General features: G+C 48.3%; 2 protein-coding genes across 3 annotated transcripts in view; one reads left to right on the top strand and one right to left on the bottom strand.

Moving 5' to 3' along the window:
• ABCG8 (ATP binding cassette subfamily G member 8) overlaps window positions 1–13,261 on the bottom strand; it is a 17,894-nt gene extending 4,633 nt beyond the window's left edge. Inside the window, 7 exon segments of the mRNA XM_029937270.1 lie at window positions 1–78; window positions 2,440–2,709; window positions 2,803–2,935; window positions 3,468–3,706; window positions 6,093–6,243; window positions 7,414–7,515; window positions 13,161–13,261. The exon segment at window positions 1–78 is cut by the window's left edge and continues 21 nt beyond it. Coding sequence (XP_029793130.1) covers window positions 1–78; window positions 2,440–2,709; window positions 2,803–2,935; window positions 3,468–3,706; window positions 6,093–6,243; window positions 7,414–7,515; window positions 13,161–13,223 — 1,036 coding nt within the window. The 5' untranslated portion in view covers window positions 13,224–13,261.
• A 989-nt stretch (window positions 13,262–14,250) lies between these two features.
• The window catches only part of ABCG5 (ATP binding cassette subfamily G member 5), a 33,129-nt gene continuing 29,991 nt past the window's right edge, over window positions 14,251–17,388 (top strand). For both annotated transcript variants that reach the window (XM_029937264.1, XM_029937263.1), the window contains exon 1: window positions 14,251–14,516. In XM_029937264.1, the coding sequence (XP_029793124.1) occupies window positions 14,495–14,516 (22 nt within the window). In that variant the 5' untranslated portion in view covers window positions 14,251–14,494. The remainder of the gene's footprint in view (window positions 14,517–17,388) is intronic.

Raw genomic sequence — 17,388 nt, 5'->3', positions numbered from 1 at the left:
AGGCTGCAAGGGACTGAGCCTTCTCCCTGGTGGCCACTTCCTGTTCTCTGCTTCGCCTGTCGATGCTAGTCAGGTCCACTGTAGGTAGAGGATGAGGCCATGTGTGACTAGGTCTCTGCACCTGCCCACAGGTAAGGAGCTCACTGCAAGCCTAGTTCACAACATTGTTCAGCCCTTGGGAGTCCTGGGACACGCTCCCCACCCTCTGAGAGTGGACCATGAAGTGATGGGCAGAGCAGAGATGCAGAGAGATACCCAGGACTGGCTCCCCTCTGCTGGGCCTGGCCACCCCCACTTCAGGGGAAAGCCTGCTTCAGAGAAAAGGCTACACCAGAGGCCCTGTGGGCCCTCGCCTCCATCCTAACACCCAGGCTCATTATGGAGACATCCCTAGGACAGGAAAGGATATGCTGGACCCTTGGAGCCAAAGATCATGGCACAGTTATGCCTTGGCTCCAACTCAAGGCATTAAAGAAGCTTGTGACAGGGACTCAGGCTCCGAGGTGTGCCTCCCCATGAGGAGAAGGTAGGCTGGCCATTGGACAGCTAGCTGGGCAGTCCGGGCACCTGGAAATCCTAGTTCTCACTGTACATTAGTAATTTGGCTCCCCAAGTAGCCTGTCTAAAAGGGGACAATGTTTTGGCTGGAGGCTGCCAATATCTGGTCAACTCTAAGTAGAGCTGCCACTGCCCTCCAGGGGAGGGGGCTGGCATGACCAGCTGCAGAGCGGCCACCTCTATGTTACTTGTGGGGGCATCGGGTAGCCCCAGCCACAGCTCTACTCTCATGGGGCTCCTGCAATGTCAGAAAGGCACACCCACCCCGTCAGAGTCAGGACCCTCCTAAGTCCAGCCTCACAGCAGGCAGGAGGGTAGCTTGTCTCCCTCCATTTCTCCTCTTAACCTTTGTCTCCTCCTTCCTACCATTTTCATGACCTGTTTCACGGCAGGATAACGTCTAGGAGGGGTCTTGTAAAATGCAACACGTCCCCTCAGTGTGCAGGGCTGTAGCTCAGAACACCAGATTCGCTGGGTACTGCCAGGCCCTGTCCCCCAGATTAGGAGGTGATAGGCAAAAGCCCTCCCCCCGCCCCCAAAATAATCAACATATAAAATAAAGAAAAACTTTTGTTCAGGTCTGTTATAGGCATTTGACTTCTGGTAACCCCTCTCTGGAGTTACTGGGTGTGGCTCCTTGTGGCCAAGTTGACAGGTGCTCTCTGTCCCCTTTATCTGGGAATGGCTACCTTGAGGATGATATGCTGTCAGGAGGCCAAGCTGGCTCCTGAGCACTGGGAGGGAGGGTGACCTCTATATGAGTTCGCCCAGTGTGAGTGCACAGGGCAAGGGCTGGCAGACTGGAGAGAGAGTAGCCAGTCCTCCTGGGTAGGGAAGAACACTGGATGCTGACAGGAGGATGTGGGCCCAGGGCCAGGCGTCAAGTTGGGGGCTGGACACGACACACTGGCTGAGGGTCCCAGTTCTGCATCTTACAAGTTCTTTGCAAGAGGCTTAACTCTTCAGACTTCCCTCTTCTCATCTGTATGGACGGAAATGACCTTGGCCTCACAGGGCTGAAAGGGTCAAAGGGACACCCTCTGTAGCTTGGTGCCTTTGGACCCAATATCTGCCCTCAAGGACATGGTCCATGTCGTCATGGTTATTGGTGAGGCTTTGCTACACAGGGCCATCTTGGGAGGAAGGCTGGGGCTCCAGGTGGCATATTGGACAAGGCTGTTGCCTCCAGCCCTGGTAAAGCTGTGTGACCTGGCCAGCAGCCATGGCACTCCCCAGCACTCAGGATCCAAGCATCTGCTTCCAGGTCACGCACCTGTAAAGACAACTGTCTCCCCAGGAATGAAGGAATTTGCTTATGCTTTCACTGAGGGCTCAGGACTCTAAGCAGGAAGGCCTTTCTGGTGCTGACAAAGCCAATTTTCAGACCTAGTGATTCATTGACCAAGACCTCCAAAAGGCCCTGGACTCTCCGGGTCCTAGCGCCTCCTTCACAATGCAGTGCTTTCAGGCTCCCTCCTCTGTGGGGGCACCAGGGCACAACCTGAAGATTTTCTGGAGGCCTCCTCACCTTAGGTATCCTAAATTTTCCTAAAGAGTCTGATAAAGACCACAATTCTATAAATTGATCCAGACCCTCTTGAATTCTAGTCTCCGCGCCCCCCCCCCCACCCCCGCACCGGCTTTGAAACTCACACGTTTCTTATCTGTCGTGAACACACGAGTGGCTATGTCAGAAGCTGGGTTTTCTTAGGCTCTTGTTTCTGGCATTTGATACTTAGCAAAGTGCCACACATTCTCCAGCCCGTTGGGCCACCCCTCTCCTAGATCCTGCTGCCCTGAAACTCTGAGAGTGTCCCTCCTGAATCTCTCCATTATGCCCTGGAGGGGCTTGGGGGGTCGGGGCGCAGCTTGGCAGCTCACCGTAGAAGTCCGCAGGGTTGCTGTAGCGAGGACAGGGGTGACCGATGGCTGTGAAATACTCCACCATGTGCTGGGCTGCCCCCAAGTAGATGGTGGTGCCGGACGTCATCAGGAGGACCAAATCAAAAAGCCTGAAAATGTCCGACCGAGGCTGGTGCAGGGAGATGAGCACCAACCGGTTGCCTTTGGCCAGGCGGTACAGGGTTTTCACCAGGTTGTGGGCCGTGAAGCTGTCGAGCCCGGAGGTGGGCTCATCCAGAATGAGGATTCCTTCCCAAGGAAGAGAGGGTCCTAGTGAGCCCGCAGGGCTTTGGCTGACGGGACCAAGCCGCGTGGGTGCCACCCGCCCCACTCCCCCCGCACCTGGGTTCCACAAGAGCTGCACGGCGATGCTGACTCGGCGCCGCTCGCCCCCAGACACGCCCCGCACGTACGCGTTGCCCACGCGCGTGTTGGCACACTGGCGCAGGCGCAGCTCCGCGATCACGTCGTCCACCTGCGCGCGAGCAGGGAGGTTTAAACGCTGTGCCACCCGCCTCGTCGCAGGGTTACGGGGTGCTGTTCTGGGGGAGAAAGCGTCTGCCCACCCTTGCCAGCCCCCCCCCACGTGGGTTTGCGGTGTAGCCTTCGCTGCCCCAGGCAGTGTTGGTTCTCGCCTTCTTCCCACGTATCCCGAGAGGCTCCCATTCGCCAACGAAGGCGCCATGTTGGGGACGTGGCTGCGACCTGGGGACAGGACAGCTGGGCGCTCTGCCCACACGGAGGACCGGAAAACAGGTAGACAGACACCCCTCACACATTTTGTGCTGTGCCGGGAAGGGAACCAACCGACCAGGGCCCAGGCAGCCCACAGAGGGATGGGGGGCTTAAAGGTGGACAGAGGGCAGAGTAGCGATGGAGGGCTGGTGCGCTGGGCTCCTCAAAGTTGACCTGTGACTGGACCCTGAGGCAGGAAGGAGGGTCGACAAGGGGAAGGATGTCGCGGCTTCTTGGGTGGTGGTGAGGGTCACCGGGGGTCAGGCAGTTACCCTTTTGTCACGTTGGGCCTGGGAGAAGGTTCTGGGCAGGCGTAGCTGGGCAACAAAAGCCAGGGTCTCGCGGACGGTTAGGTTGGGGAGCAGGTGGTCCTGTGGACGCACGTGGGCCACATACTTCCTCACCAGCTGGGGCGTGCTGGGCTGCCCGTTTATCCAGATTTGACCTGACTTGATTTTGCCGCCGTGGTTCCTCCCAGTGATCACGTCCAGCAAAGAGGCTCTTCCGCAGCCTGCGAAGCCACCAGAGAGAGCCTGAGAGCAAGGCTGCGGCTGCTAGCCTGGAAGCCATGGCTGCCCACACACTCTTAAGCCACCCTGGACTGCTCTGTCCTTTCACAAGAGACCAAGGCCCTGGAGAAGGTGGCACCATTCGTGGACCTGGGTGGGTCAGCTTTAGCACCTGGAGATCCCAGGCTTTCACCCGCAGCCAGGGTGCACACCTTTGGGGAGGCGCATTAAGGGTGGGGTTTCAAGCCACTCAACTTGTGGATCCAGGCTCTGAGATAGCAGGGGACTTTGTCAGTATTCACAGGGACAGTGGGATTCCTGATCCGAGTGGGAAGTACACTTTCCTAAACAACACTTTTATGAGAGGTGAGAATGGGCTTTCCAGTGGAGACTGCCTAGTGCAACTGGAGAGACCTTCTATGAACCAGGAGAGAACACCAAAGGTGTTCAAGAGCCTTATAAAATGGCTGGAATCTCCAATTCCGTTAATTCATTCGCTGGCAAACACTTGCTGCCACTACTCCTGATTCTGTAGAAGCAGCCAAAATGCCTGGGGCTGTTTGGATTTATTTTTTATAAATTATGATGAACATTCATTTATTATTCTTTATTAAGCCTCAGGAAGTGTAATTGACAAGTGTTTTTTTTTGTTTTTTTTTTTTAACGTTCATTTACTTATTTTGAGAGAGAAGGAGAGAGAGCATAGGAGGGATAGTGATGGAGGGAGAGAGAGAGAATCCCAAGCAGGCTCCACACCAGTGGTGCAGAGCTCAACGTAGGGCTTGAACCCACAAACCGTGAGACCATGACCTGAGCCAAAACCAAGAGCAGATGCTTAATTGAGCCACCCAGGTGCCCCTAATTGATAAATGCTTCGAAGAAATCATTTAAATAATTTCAGCCAAGGAAACCTGAAGCTAAACAACACTGAACTAGAGTCAGAAGTCCTGGAGACTGCTCAGCCTCTCCAAACCTCCCTTGTCTCAGGGATGCTAACAGCTGCAGGGTCATGTGTGGCGAGTATTAATTGTGTGGACTCGGGCTTTATGGAAGCGCCTTGTAAGGGACCGTATATCCCCCAGGTTCTCAGCTCATGCAGAAAAAGCAAATGTAACAGGAAAAGCCACCAGGAGCTACAAACAAAACCAAAATTGGCTTGTGAAGTGTCTGTTCTCTTTTTTAGATAAGAATTGCAGAGGCAGAGCCAAAAGTGGGCAGGACCTGACCTGCGGTGTTCTTTCAGTTACAAAGTGCATTGACATATATTATCTTATTTGATCTTTGGTTAGACGGTAAACAGAATTTCCTTATCAGAAGACTAAAACTTTGGAGATGTTCAAAAGTTCAGTAATCTCTACTTCTGGAAATGATTAATTAAAATGAATAAAGCACCATGTAAGAGAGAAACACCTTGATCTGAGCCTCAGAAGACCAAAGTTCTAGTTCCAGCTCTGCACTGAATGTATGTCCTTAGGTGAATCACTCACTTTCTCTAGACTTTAGTTTCCCCATCTGTTTTTTAAAATTTTTTATGTTTATTTATTATTGAGACAGAAACAGAGCATGAGTGGAGGAAGGGCAGAGAGAGAGGGAGACACAGAATCTGAAGCAGGCTCCAGGCTCCGAGCTGTCAGCACAGAGCCCGATGGGAGGCTCAAACCCACAAGCCATGAGATCGTGACTTGCGCCGAAGTCGGACGCTTAACCAACTGAGCCACCCAGGCTCCCCAGTCTCCCCATATGTTAAATGAAGGTGTGTATGTGTTGAGGGGGGAGGCAGGAGGACACTCTAGAAATGTTGAGGACCGGATAACTTAAAAACCTTCCGTTAAAGAGGCTTTTAAACTGGTGAGAAGAAAGAATGAATACAGTAGCACAAACACCATTTTCCAAGTTCCCTTTCAGCTTCAGCATTGCATAATTTTAAGTGAGGCACTCCAAGATTCTGGATCTTTGCCGATGGTTGAAGGCTGCACTAAGACTTGGAGGGGGCTCTCGGAGAAGTGGGAGTTGTGTCAGCAGCTGTGCCTACTAGGTTATGGGAGAGTGAGAGTGAATGTCCCTGGTGTGGAGGAGTCCCCTGAGAAGAACATTCAATTCTGAAGCTGCCTGAAGATCTTAGAAAGGTTTTTGCTCTGGATGCAGCTTCAGGAGCCACACTCATGATTTGTAATGATGGCAACTGTCTGACAACTAGTAAATGGAGGGATTTGACCTGGGATTTGACCCCAGGTCCACCTGACCCAGGACCTGTGCTCTCACCTACTCTGCTATGGTAGTCTCCCAGTCAGCAAAGAGTTCTGTGAGAAGCATCCATTTGTCTGAGGGACCATTTTGTATTCCAGGAGAGACAGAACCCATCGCCTCACTGTTTGCCCTTAGTGGTACCTGAGCTCCCTATGATGGCCAGCATCTGCCCACTCCTCACTTTGAAGCTCAGATTTTGGATGCCCAGCTCACAAGAATCCTTATGAGATGCCCAAGGCATCTTGAACTGAGCCAGCTTCTCAAACCAGGGCACCTGGGAGTCCATGTCCACCTGTGGGGAGATATTGCAAGGTTCTTCAGAGAGCTGAATAGAGGGTTTCAGCAACTTCTGTTCAGTTCTTTACAGGAGACATCCTCCTGCTGCTGCACAACAGGCCTGAGGGGCCCACACCTAGGTCCTATCAGACGTGGTAGACCCTACCCTGCTGAGAACCTGATGCTGCCATTTCCAGGTGTGAAGTTAAGACGTGGGAAGCGTGTGCAATAGCAGAAGGGAAACAAATATAACATAAAGCAAAACAATGTCTTCAGTTCTTCAGTTAATAGTAATTTACTAATGACTCGTTAAGTGTTTACTATGTGCAAGACATTGTGTAAATCTCTTTCTATTTATTAGTTCTTTCAGTCCTCCTTGCAAACCTATAACATAGGTAGTATCATAATTCCTGTTTTACATGTGAGGCTCAGAACAATTACTTGTTCAAGGTCACACAGCTAATAAGTGGTAGAACAGAAAGTTGTTATAGTGTGGCTCATTAGCTTGTCCTAACTTAAATTCACAGGAAGCCAGAGTTGGGCTTCTGAAATTACCCTCCTGCCCCCAGTGTGGTCCATCTGGACTGCCAGGGGTCTGCCCCCAAGGAGGTCTGGTAAATGGGGGTCTTGAATCTGACCAAGGGTCCCTAAGAGCCTCTGAGAGGCCAGCAGTCTTTGCACTTTGGATGCTCTATTAGCTCCAGGGACAGTGGACTTTGCAAGCAAACAAATAACAAAGCACGAAGCTGGTGAAACCTGAAAATCTATGGTTTAGTTAATAGCGTCATGGCATTGTTAATGTAGTTTTGATTGTTTTGCTCTGGATATGCGGGACATTAACGTTAGGGGATATTGGACAAAGGGTACATGGAAACGCTGCTATTTTTGTAACTTTCCCAAAAGTCTAAACTTATTTCAAAAGTTAAAGTTTGAGAGATTTCCCCCCCTCCACAGGGTCACATAATTTGTTTGTGTTTCAACAGAGGTAGTGTTTTCTAATGCCTCTCAACTTGTAGCTACAGTGTGTACAGTTGAAGGAAGTCATGTGATACTTTCACCCAACATGGATGTCCTTGGGGACAGAGCCCCCCCCCCCCCAGGGTGGGCTCACCCTTACCTTCCCCTTGGGGAATCATTTGGCCTTCCCTGCCTGCTCCTCCCACCTTGTCCTCAGGTATCCTTCTACCTGGTAGCTGAGATCGTGGACCTCCAAGGTGTTGGACTGGCCACTGTAGGTGAAGTATAGGCTGTTGTCACTTTCAGAGGAGAACAAGCTGTCCTGGAGGCCCTGTTGAGAAACAAGACAGGTGAGGGTCTTCTTCTAAAGCCACTTAGGACTTAGGAGAAAACAGGGAGGAGACCCAAGAGGTGAAAGCTAGCAGCAGCTAGTGTGGTTGAGATCCTGAATTGGTAACAGGTGGCTTTCAGCAGGCAGAGCCCAAGGGCCCTGAGAAAATAGGAGCATCAGTGAGGGCAATCTTTTCTTCCCTACAGAGGGAGCTTTGAGGCTTCCCTCAGGCACAGCTCCTGGCTCCAGAGAGCCTCAACCTCAGATTGGTGGAGCCTGAACCCAGGCACCCTGTGGTGGCTGAGACCCAGACTCAGGACTATACAGAGCTTTGTGAGCTGCTGTGCTCAGGGGAGACCTGAGCTGGGGCTTGTCCTTAATTTTTCCCTTCCCTGCCTCTAGCTTACTATTTTCTGATGCCAAACAGACTTCCCATACCTGGTATGTGAGAGTGGTATGTGAGTAGTGCTCAATATTTGGAAGACACAATCCTTAGAAAAATTGCATCTTATTTCTAATGAGTTTTATACAACAAACCCATTCAAGAGGCTTTTGGAAGATTTCAGAGGAAGTTACCGTTGTTATGTCATCATCATCAACATTTTGTTGCTATTGTTGGAGTGATACTATATTTGTACATCAAGTAAATTGATGTTTCATGGTATCACTGATACCTTTGAATGGTGTTAGCTGTCAGCATATCTAAATTCCTTCTATTTTATCAATTCAATCATTTAAATCATTGAGGCTTCCCAGAAGAAGAGTCTGCCTACTAAGGTTTCCATTTTTATTTTATTATTATTCTTAATGTTTGGTTGAGAGAGAGCACGAGCAGGCGCATTTGTGCGGGAGAGACAGAGGGGGGTACAGAATCTGAAGCAGGCTCCAGGTTCTGAGCTGTCCACATAGAGCCTGATGTGGGGTTCAAACTCACAAACCATGAGATCGTGACCTGAGCCAAAGTCAGACCCTTAACTGACTGAGCCAACCAGGCACCTCTCAGGTTTCCATTTTACTTTTTATTTTTTTAATTGTTATCTTTTAAATTTTCATTTCTTTTTGAGAGAGAGAGACTGAGTGGAAGCAGGAGAGGGGCAGAGCGAGAGAGGGAGACCCAGAATCTGAAGCAGGCTCCAGGCTCAGAGCTGTCAGCACAGAGCCTGATGGGCTCGAACTCACTGACTGTGATCATGACCTGAACCGACTGAGCCACCCAGGTGCCCCAGGTTTCCATTTTTAAATGCATACAATTTTTCTTTTGTTTCTTAGTGCAGGAAAAAGTGTATTTTTTTTAACAGGTTCCTGTTGACTCTGTGATCTTTTCTCCTCAGAGCTGATTCTCACACACTAATGTGTTCAGTCAGGCAAGCAAGTATCCAGCACTTCTTTGGAGCCGACGTCATGCTACAGGTTTGGAGTTTGGGATATGACAGTGAAAAAGTTGGACTCTGAAAAGCTTACATATTTTTTATTGAAGTAAAATTGGTATATAACATTATAGTAGTGTCAGGTGCACAACACAACAATTCAAGATTTGTGTACACTGCAAAGTCACTATAATACATGTAGTTACCATCTGTCATGTAAAAAAGCTTATATTTAAAAAATTTTTTTAATGTTTGTTTATTTTTGAGAGAGAGAAAGAGACAAAGACAGAATGTGAGCAGGGGAGGGGCAGAGAGAGAGGGAGACGCAGAATCCAATGCAGACTCCAGGCTTTGAGCTGTCAGCACAGAGCCCGATGTGGGGCTTGAACCCACGAACTATGAGATCATGACCTGAGCTGAAGTTGGATGCCCAACCAACTCACCCAACCACATGAGCCACCTGGGCATCCTGAAGAAGTTTAGATGTTAATGAATGGGAAAGGTGGTCAGGATGGAGCAAGGCAGGCTGGGAATAGAGGCAGGGTGACCTCAAGCATCCATTCAGGGTATATTTATACTGTGTACACAATGCCTACATGTGCTTTGTGTGAAAATAAAATGACTTACAATTATGTGAAAATAGCATCCAAAAGTCTCTGTCAGACGTCCTGTAGTGGCAGAGGTCAGAGGTCCTTAGGACCTTGGAAGTGGAAGGAGGTCAGTGTCGGTGATCATCTAAGTCAGCGGCCATCCGTGAGTAGTCCCCAGGGTTGCAGAGCAGTATGAAAACAGCAGACTATAACCGCTTACCTCGTCTAATGTTAGAACTATTACCATAAAGATCCTAAGTTACACAGAAAAACCTGGGAATGATGAACACCTACTTTAGCAGAAGGGCTATCTCTCGGTGAGAGAGAGAGGAATACAAGAGAGAAGGGTACAGGGAAGAACGAGGGGAGTAAACTTCACAGCTTTTGGTAGTTAGCTGTGGGTACAGAAGAGTTCACTGCTCTTTGATCTGATCTGAACTATTTCAAAGTTTGTTTTCCAAGGGAGAGAGCCTGTGAGTAGAGCTCCAGAGTACTGCTCCCACCTTGCCTCTCAAGTGCCAGTGCCTCCAAGGCAGGAGCTGGCCATGGAGATGTAGGAGAGGTGGTCTGTGCCCTCAGAGATGGAAAGGGAGATCTCTCCTGGGGGAGATCAAGCACAGCTAAGAAAGGTGCTGAATTTCAGATAGGTCGGCCCTGCAGCTGACCCTCACCAGCACTCACACTGCCTAGTTACTCCATTTAATTCTCTTAAACTCTCAGAAATTCTAGCAATTACTGAGAGACTCATTTAGGCTAACATAAGATGTTTGTTTGGTTATAAAAAGTAGTATCTGCAGGAGAGACACTAAGTCAATTGGTATAAGGTATGACTTAGCTCAGAAATTGCTTCTGTGAACAAACACCTGACTGGGTTGTATTTCAAGTGGAGGGGTGGCTAAGGAAGGGGCATTGGACTTTTTGGGCTCTGGAGCACTATGTGCAGGTGACCTAATGCCCAAGTGGGTTTCACTTTCCAGATAACTGCTTTGGAAAGGTGGAGGGTGCTGGGGCTCTGGGGAAAGAACTGTCACAACAGGAAGACAGATGAAGGAAAGAGGTGCTCCTTATTGCTGGGGGTGGGCAATACACCTCACCCTAGGCTGAGTAGGCTGGGGACAGGCCAGCCAGGGACCCCAGCCACCATCAAGGGACTGTGACTTCCAGGTCGCCTGTAGTTCGTTAAGCGGCCAACTTTGGCTCAGGTCATGATCTCACAGTTCGTGGGTTCTAGCCCCCACGTTGGGTTCTGTGCTGACAGCTCAGAGCCTGGAGCCTGCTTTGGATTCTGTGTCTCCCTCTTTCTCTACCCCTCCCTGGCTCATGCTCGCTTGCTCATGCTCTCTCGCTCTCGCTCTCTCTCTCAAAAATAAACATTAAAATAAAAAATGTGGTGGGGGTGGGCTGTGGCTTCCTGGAGCTGCACAGGGAGTACAACTTTCAGAGGAAGAGAATTTGTTTCTGGGTGGGAGACAGCCTCTGCTCCATTTTGAAGTATTTCCTTGACTCCCAGGATGGATTTGTTAGGTTCTGAGGTTTTGACAAATTCTCTGTATTTTTGAAATACTTAAATATCTATTCAGCTGACATCTTAATCAGTATGACTGTCAGAATATCACTTGAATTTCTGACAGGTGACACCCAAAAAAGCAAAAGCAGGTTTATTTGTAGGTAACCTGTTCTGCTCCTGCTGGGCTACATTGTAATTTCTCCTTGTATTAACTTCTGATCAAATTCGTGAGTCAGAAGCATAGATTAGAAGGGAATTCAGGGAGCACAGAGCCCAAGTTCCTTATTCTAAGATGAGGAATCCATGACCTTGAGTAGTAGTGAAGTGCTGATGACTCAGTATCTGTGCAAAAACATGCAGGGTTTGTTCTTGGCTCAACAGGATGAACCTGAGTGTTTATTAAAATGCTCAGACCAGGGGTGCCTGGGTGGCTCAGTTGGCTAAGTGGCCGACTTTGGCTCAGGTCATGAACTCTTGGTTTGTGAGATTGAGCCCCATGTCGGGCTCTGTGCTGACAGTTCAGAGCCTGGAGCCTGCTTTGGATTTTGTGTCTCCTTCTCTCTTTTCCCCTCCACTGCACATGCTCTGTCTGTGTCTCAAAAATAAATAAAACATTAAAAATGTTTTAATGCTCAGACCAGATCTTACACATCTTTGTCCTGAGGACTGAACCCCTCTAGTCCTCCTCTGACCATGCTCCTGCTCGTGGACTGAGGAGTCTGTGGGCCATGGACACTTGCCACTCTAGGCATCCCAGGCCTGAGGAGCATTTGTCTGTGGACAGTGACTGGAATGTGGTAGGATGGCATGACCACATAGCGGTATGTAAGTCACGTGTTGCACTAGGGGTGGGCAGAGAAGGGGACAGGCTGTAGCTTGGACCAGAAGATGGCTCCCCTATGCCACCACATTTTTGCTGCTGCTCCAAAAGGCCCTAGAATTTCTAAATTTATATCTGGCCTTTAAAGTTGTGACGAAGGTATGTCAAAATAGGAAGATAGAAACTTTTATCAGTTTTTAGCTTGATAACTTTAAAATAACTAGACATAAGATATATAGCCTTCATCCTCTTGTTCTAGGTGTTATAAATATTGGGGGAAGATTATCACTTGGAACCTTGAGTAACAGATTTGGAGAAAAGGAAATTGAAAATGGCAGCCTTTCCTGGATGTTGGATTTGGGCAGTTATTTGCATTCCAGCTGTGGTAGCTGATTTGTCAGACCTTTTAGGCAGAAAATGTCCCCAAAGCCATTACTGACTTTATATCCTATTCAGGCTGTGAGCACTACAGTCAGCTCCTAGGAGGCATTTCTTGGCAGGAGCTGGCCATATTATCGTATCAGAGCTGGCTATTAGTTATGGCTGCAGAGCAGACTAGGAATGGGCTGAGTTGAAGTCACATCCTAGCAAGTGAGGGCCAGACCAGGTGGCCTGTGGCCTTCCCTGTTGGGTGTGGAGACCTCAGACCTTCCTTGTCTTTCTCTCCCTCCTCCCCCACAGCAGGCAAAGATGGAAAGGTGAGGTGAGGTGAGGTGAGGTGAGGTGAGGTGAGGTGGCGTGCTTCCTCTCTGACTTCCAATTTAACCACCTGCTTCAGATCCAACCCACATCCTGATTTTAGTCAAAGGCCATTTCTCAAGTAAACATTTCTCCATGTAACCTGATAAGGGTGGAGAACTTGTACCCCAACCACTTGGCCTCCTGGCTTACTGTTTGTCCCTTTAAGTTCTTTCTGATGTCTTCCATCTGCCTGTTGAAGCCATGTTGTGATGGTATTCCCATAAAAGTTGCCCGCCATCTTACCTCATCAGTTTACTATCTCTGACACTCTGAGCCTGACAGACACACAGATGAAGGAAATACTGCAGAGTCCCTGGTGTGTGAACACATCTCTGTTTGGAGTCTCATTCAGAAAAAGCTGCATCAGCCCAAGTAACAAATAGGAACATCATTTCCTTGTAGGAGTATGCCTTAGGGCAGGAAGTGACCTCAGAGGCCCCCCACCCACCGCTCACCCCTGTATCCCTTCCCCTCGCCTCTTTAATGCCCAGGAAGTAGAGTCCTACTGCCATGTTCTCCCTCTGCTTGTGGTCCTGGTGGTGAGTTAAGTTCCTGAGAGAAGAAAGAAAGGCCCGATTTGCCCCCGCCCTCCATGACTGAGGTGACTGCCCATCACTCACAGAGGCATCCTGGGGAGCAGCCCTGTTCCGCAGCCCTCTGTCTTCTGGGGCTGTCTCAGCCATTGGTCCCCAGCAGTGTCTGGGCCACTTTGCTGAAGCTTCCTTCGCCTTAGCTGCTATCTGACTGCGCCAATGTTTTCTTTCTCAGGGCTGGACAATCTCTGGGCCTGGTTCACTGTGCCTCCCAGAACTCCTCTCAGGCCCTCCTACAAACACAGGTTGTATGTTCTGCTTGCTGCCAAGATAGTATGCTCTGGGTAAAGGTGTATCAGATAATGGCATCTGTGGCCAACCCCCAGTCCGGCTGCTGGGAAGGTCTGGGAGGGACTCCAGAGCCCTGTGAGGAACACGCAATTGCAGCGTGCTGCTCGCTCTGCTGGGGCTCCTCCAGGGAGGGTCCAGCCACCCAAAACTTCATCTCTTCTGCCTCTTGGCCATGACAGAGCTCCCATCTCTGACCCCTCTGGGGTCCTTGGGGCTCCAAGTGAACAGTGCCCCCCACAGCTCCCCAGAGGAGGTTCCTGCAGCTTTTTTAACACCTCGACACAGCCTGGGCATTCTCCATGCCTCCTACAGCGTCAGGTAAGGCTGATGCCTCTTCTTCCTACTGGGAGCTTGAAGCTGGGCGTTGTTTGAGCTGTGCTTGTGGCCTGAGGTGAGTGGGCCTTTCACCCCCTCTGCTGGCTTTCCTCGTTAGTGGGGGGGGGCACACATAGAGGCTTTGGGCTCCCTCAGTGGATCAGAGTGGAGAGACGAGAGGGGAAGGGCTGCCAGTGGTAAATGAACAATGGTAAATGGCCCCCCTCTTGCCCATGACAGGACCTGGAAGCTCTAACAGTGAGACAGCTGTGTTCTGCCATACGCCCAAGCTTTGTGCCTCTTACCCCGTCCTTTGTGTCCCCCTGTGAACCGCCTGCCACATGGGGAGGGAGAGGGCTTGGGGAGTACTTGCAACACAAAGTGTAATGAGGCCTGGTGAAAGAACACAGGGTCAACTGAAGGAATAAACAGTGTCCTGTTTGCCATCTCCCACCCAGCCAGAGAGAGCTGGCATTCAGAGCAGCTCCCAGGCAGGGGGTTTACACAGTCTTTCTCAGTCACAACCTGCCAGTGTCCACAGAGGAGGACACTGAGTTCTAACCACATTTAGGAACCTGTCCAGAGACAACTGGGATCAGTGCTGGGACACAAGAGTTTGGTTCCTCTGGAACCCCACACTGCCTTTCCTTTAAAGCCATCAGGTTGGGCCCTGGTGGGACTTCACATCTTGCCGGCAGCAGTGGGACAGGCAGATCCTCAAGGATGTGTCCTTGTACGTCGAGAGTGGGCAGATCATGTGCATCTTAGGGAGCTCAGGTAAGCTTGGGAAGGAGTACTTTAACTTTACCTTCTCAGTGAACGTTCAGAAAAGGCTTTGGCTTGCTTTGAACACCACATTGAGGAAACAGATTTAAGTTGTAGCAAGAAGGCCACAAATTTGATATTCCAGTGAAATCAAATGACACATCTGACTGAACGGAATCTGGTACTAATGTGAAACGTTTAGAAAGATCCTGAATAAACTGCTGGGGAACCTGGGTGGCTCAGTTGGTTAAGTGTCTGACTTTGACTCAGGTCAGAATCTCACATCATGGGTTCAAGCCCTGAATTGGGTTATGCCTGGCAGTGCAGAGCCTGCTTAGGATTCTCTCTGTCTCTGTCCTTCCCCCACTTAGACACACACACACACACACACTCTCTCTCTCTCAAAATAAAGAAATAATCAACTAAAAAAATAAGAATAAAATCCTGCCTAACATATCAGTTAATTTATATTTCAAAGTTTGGAAAGCCCCTAGCATGGTGCCTGGCATGTAGAGATACTCAGTAAATACAATTTCCCTGATCTTTATACTGTGCTCAGAAGCAGGGAAAAAAATTAAGTACAAAGATACCCACTTAGCCCCATCTCCATTGTTTTGTATAATTTTATGATGTATTTTAAATATATAGGGAAGAATAGAGAATAATGTTCATGTATTAACAAACATCTGGCTTTATCAAATCTTTAACATCAGTGTTATACCAGCTTTCCTTCATGTCTTGTTTTTTTTAACATCCAAGTTAGTTAATAGTGTAATAATGGTTTGAGTAGTAGAATTTAGTGATTCATCACATATAGCACCCAGTGCTTATTCCATCAAGAGCCCTTCTTAATACCCATCACCCATTTAGCCTCATCCCCCCCCCACAACACCCCTCCAGCAACCCTCAGTTTTTTCTCTGTATTTAAGAGTCTCTTATGGTTTGTCTCTGTTTTTATCTTATTTTTCCTTCCCTTCCCCTGTGCTCATCTGTTTTGTTTCTTAAGTTTCACATATAAGTGAAGTCCTATGATATTTGTCTTTCTCTGACTTATTTTGCTTAGCATAATACACTCTAGTTCCATCCATGTTGTTGCAAATGGCAAGATTTCATTCTTTTTGATCATGGAGTAATATTCAGTTGTACATATATACCACATCTTTATCCATTTGTCAATTGATGGACATTTGGGCTCTATCCATAATTTGGCTATTGTTGATAGTGCTGCTGTAAACACTGGGGTACACGTGCTCTCTTTTGTATCAGTATTTTTGTATCCTTTGGATAAATTCCCAGTAGTATAATTGCCGTTCATAGGGTAGTTCTATTTTTAATTTTTTGAGGAACTTCTACACTGTTTCCCAGAGTGGCTGCATCAGTTTGCATTCCTGCCAACACTCCAAGTATTCCCCATTCTCCACATCCTAATAACTGTTGTTTCCTGAGTTGTTAATTTTAGCCATTCTGACAGGTGTGAGGTGGTATCTCATTGTGGTTTTGATTGTATTTCCGTGATGATGAGTGATGTTGAGCATCTTTTCATCACATTGTCTTTTTAAGGAATTAAATATTACACATCTCACTGAGGCTATCTTTTTGCCCATTTCCCACTTCATCCTTCTCCTCTTTCTTGGGTTATCCACCCTTGAGGCTGAGGTCACTGTTTGTCTTTGTGTCCAAATGTCAGCCAGTAATTGCTCTGGGCAGATGTTGCCTCTAGAGAGGCAGATCCTTGTGTTTGAGGGCAATGCCCCATGGGAATCACAGCTGTTGAGTCCTCAGCATTGGCCCTGACAAAGGGATCTGCATGGACACCACAGGGTCCACTACACTAGGTTATCCTATACACTTTCAGGGTAAAGGATTCTGACAGACTGGCTTCAGAGGAGCTTCCTGGTTGAGTTCTTGCTTGCACTGAATTGTTGACATTTCCTGGCACTACCTATTTGCATTATTCTCTGTAATAGCAATGGGAAACACAAGTCTGTGCAAAGTCAAGTACGGTCAGTCTCATTTGACCTTGGGAGTTAAATCCATAGCCATTCCCCTCCTACAGCAGGTGAACAACTGGGTGGTAATAGTAGTAGCATTAAGATTAAATGAGAAGGAATTCACTGACTAAAAGTGTTAATTCTTTGCTGAGATTTCCTGTCAGTTCCTATTTCCAGTTTTTACCTATTTCTAACTACGTGCATGTACAATAATATCCATGACCATTCTAATTTTCCTTTTGATAATTATTACATTCTTTAAAAATAAGAAAATCTGAGTTATTCCTGTAATTATTTGCTTGTTATCTTCTTTCTGTAGGATTAGGGTGGTGTGTGGCACACAACAAAGGGTGACCTCACATTCTCAGAAGGGCGTCCCACAGGCCAGTGTCATGCTTCATGCACATCTCAGCTGGACACTGGGTGGGAGGCCTTGATCTGGGAGCTCATGGGCTGGTTTGTGATGACACCTAATCAGGGTTTTATAACAGTGTCTATCCTTTTGTACTGGCCATGAATTCATAGTAGACTGCAAATTCCCTGGGGCAGGAGGTTTTATTTTGTTTTCTTCCTAAATTCTGGACAACTAGAATAGGACTAGCCACACAGTAGGTGATTAGTAATATGCATTGAAAATGTGGGTAAACAAATCGATTTTATGAACTAGTTAGCATTTGACAGAATGACATATGATTTCATTGGTGTCTTACCAAACATAGCACTGTTTGTCAAATCTTTATTAGTGAAGCAAAGTAAGACTTAGGTATTCAAAGTCTCACAATAGAATGGTCTAATGTAAGCCTGCCTAGGGTCACCCAACATTCCAGGTGAGGGTAACTATATTTGACTCATTATTTGCTATCAGTTGGGACTTAGACTCTGGGCTGCTTGCT

Source organism: Suricata suricatta, chromosome 4 (assembly GCF_006229205.1).
Source record: "Suricata suricatta isolate VVHF042 chromosome 4, meerkat_22Aug2017_6uvM2_HiC, whole genome shotgun sequence".
In the NCBI taxonomy this organism is placed as follows: domain Eukaryota; kingdom Metazoa; phylum Chordata; class Mammalia; order Carnivora; family Herpestidae; genus Suricata; species Suricata suricatta.
This window is presented reverse-complemented; position numbering and strand designations above follow the sequence as displayed.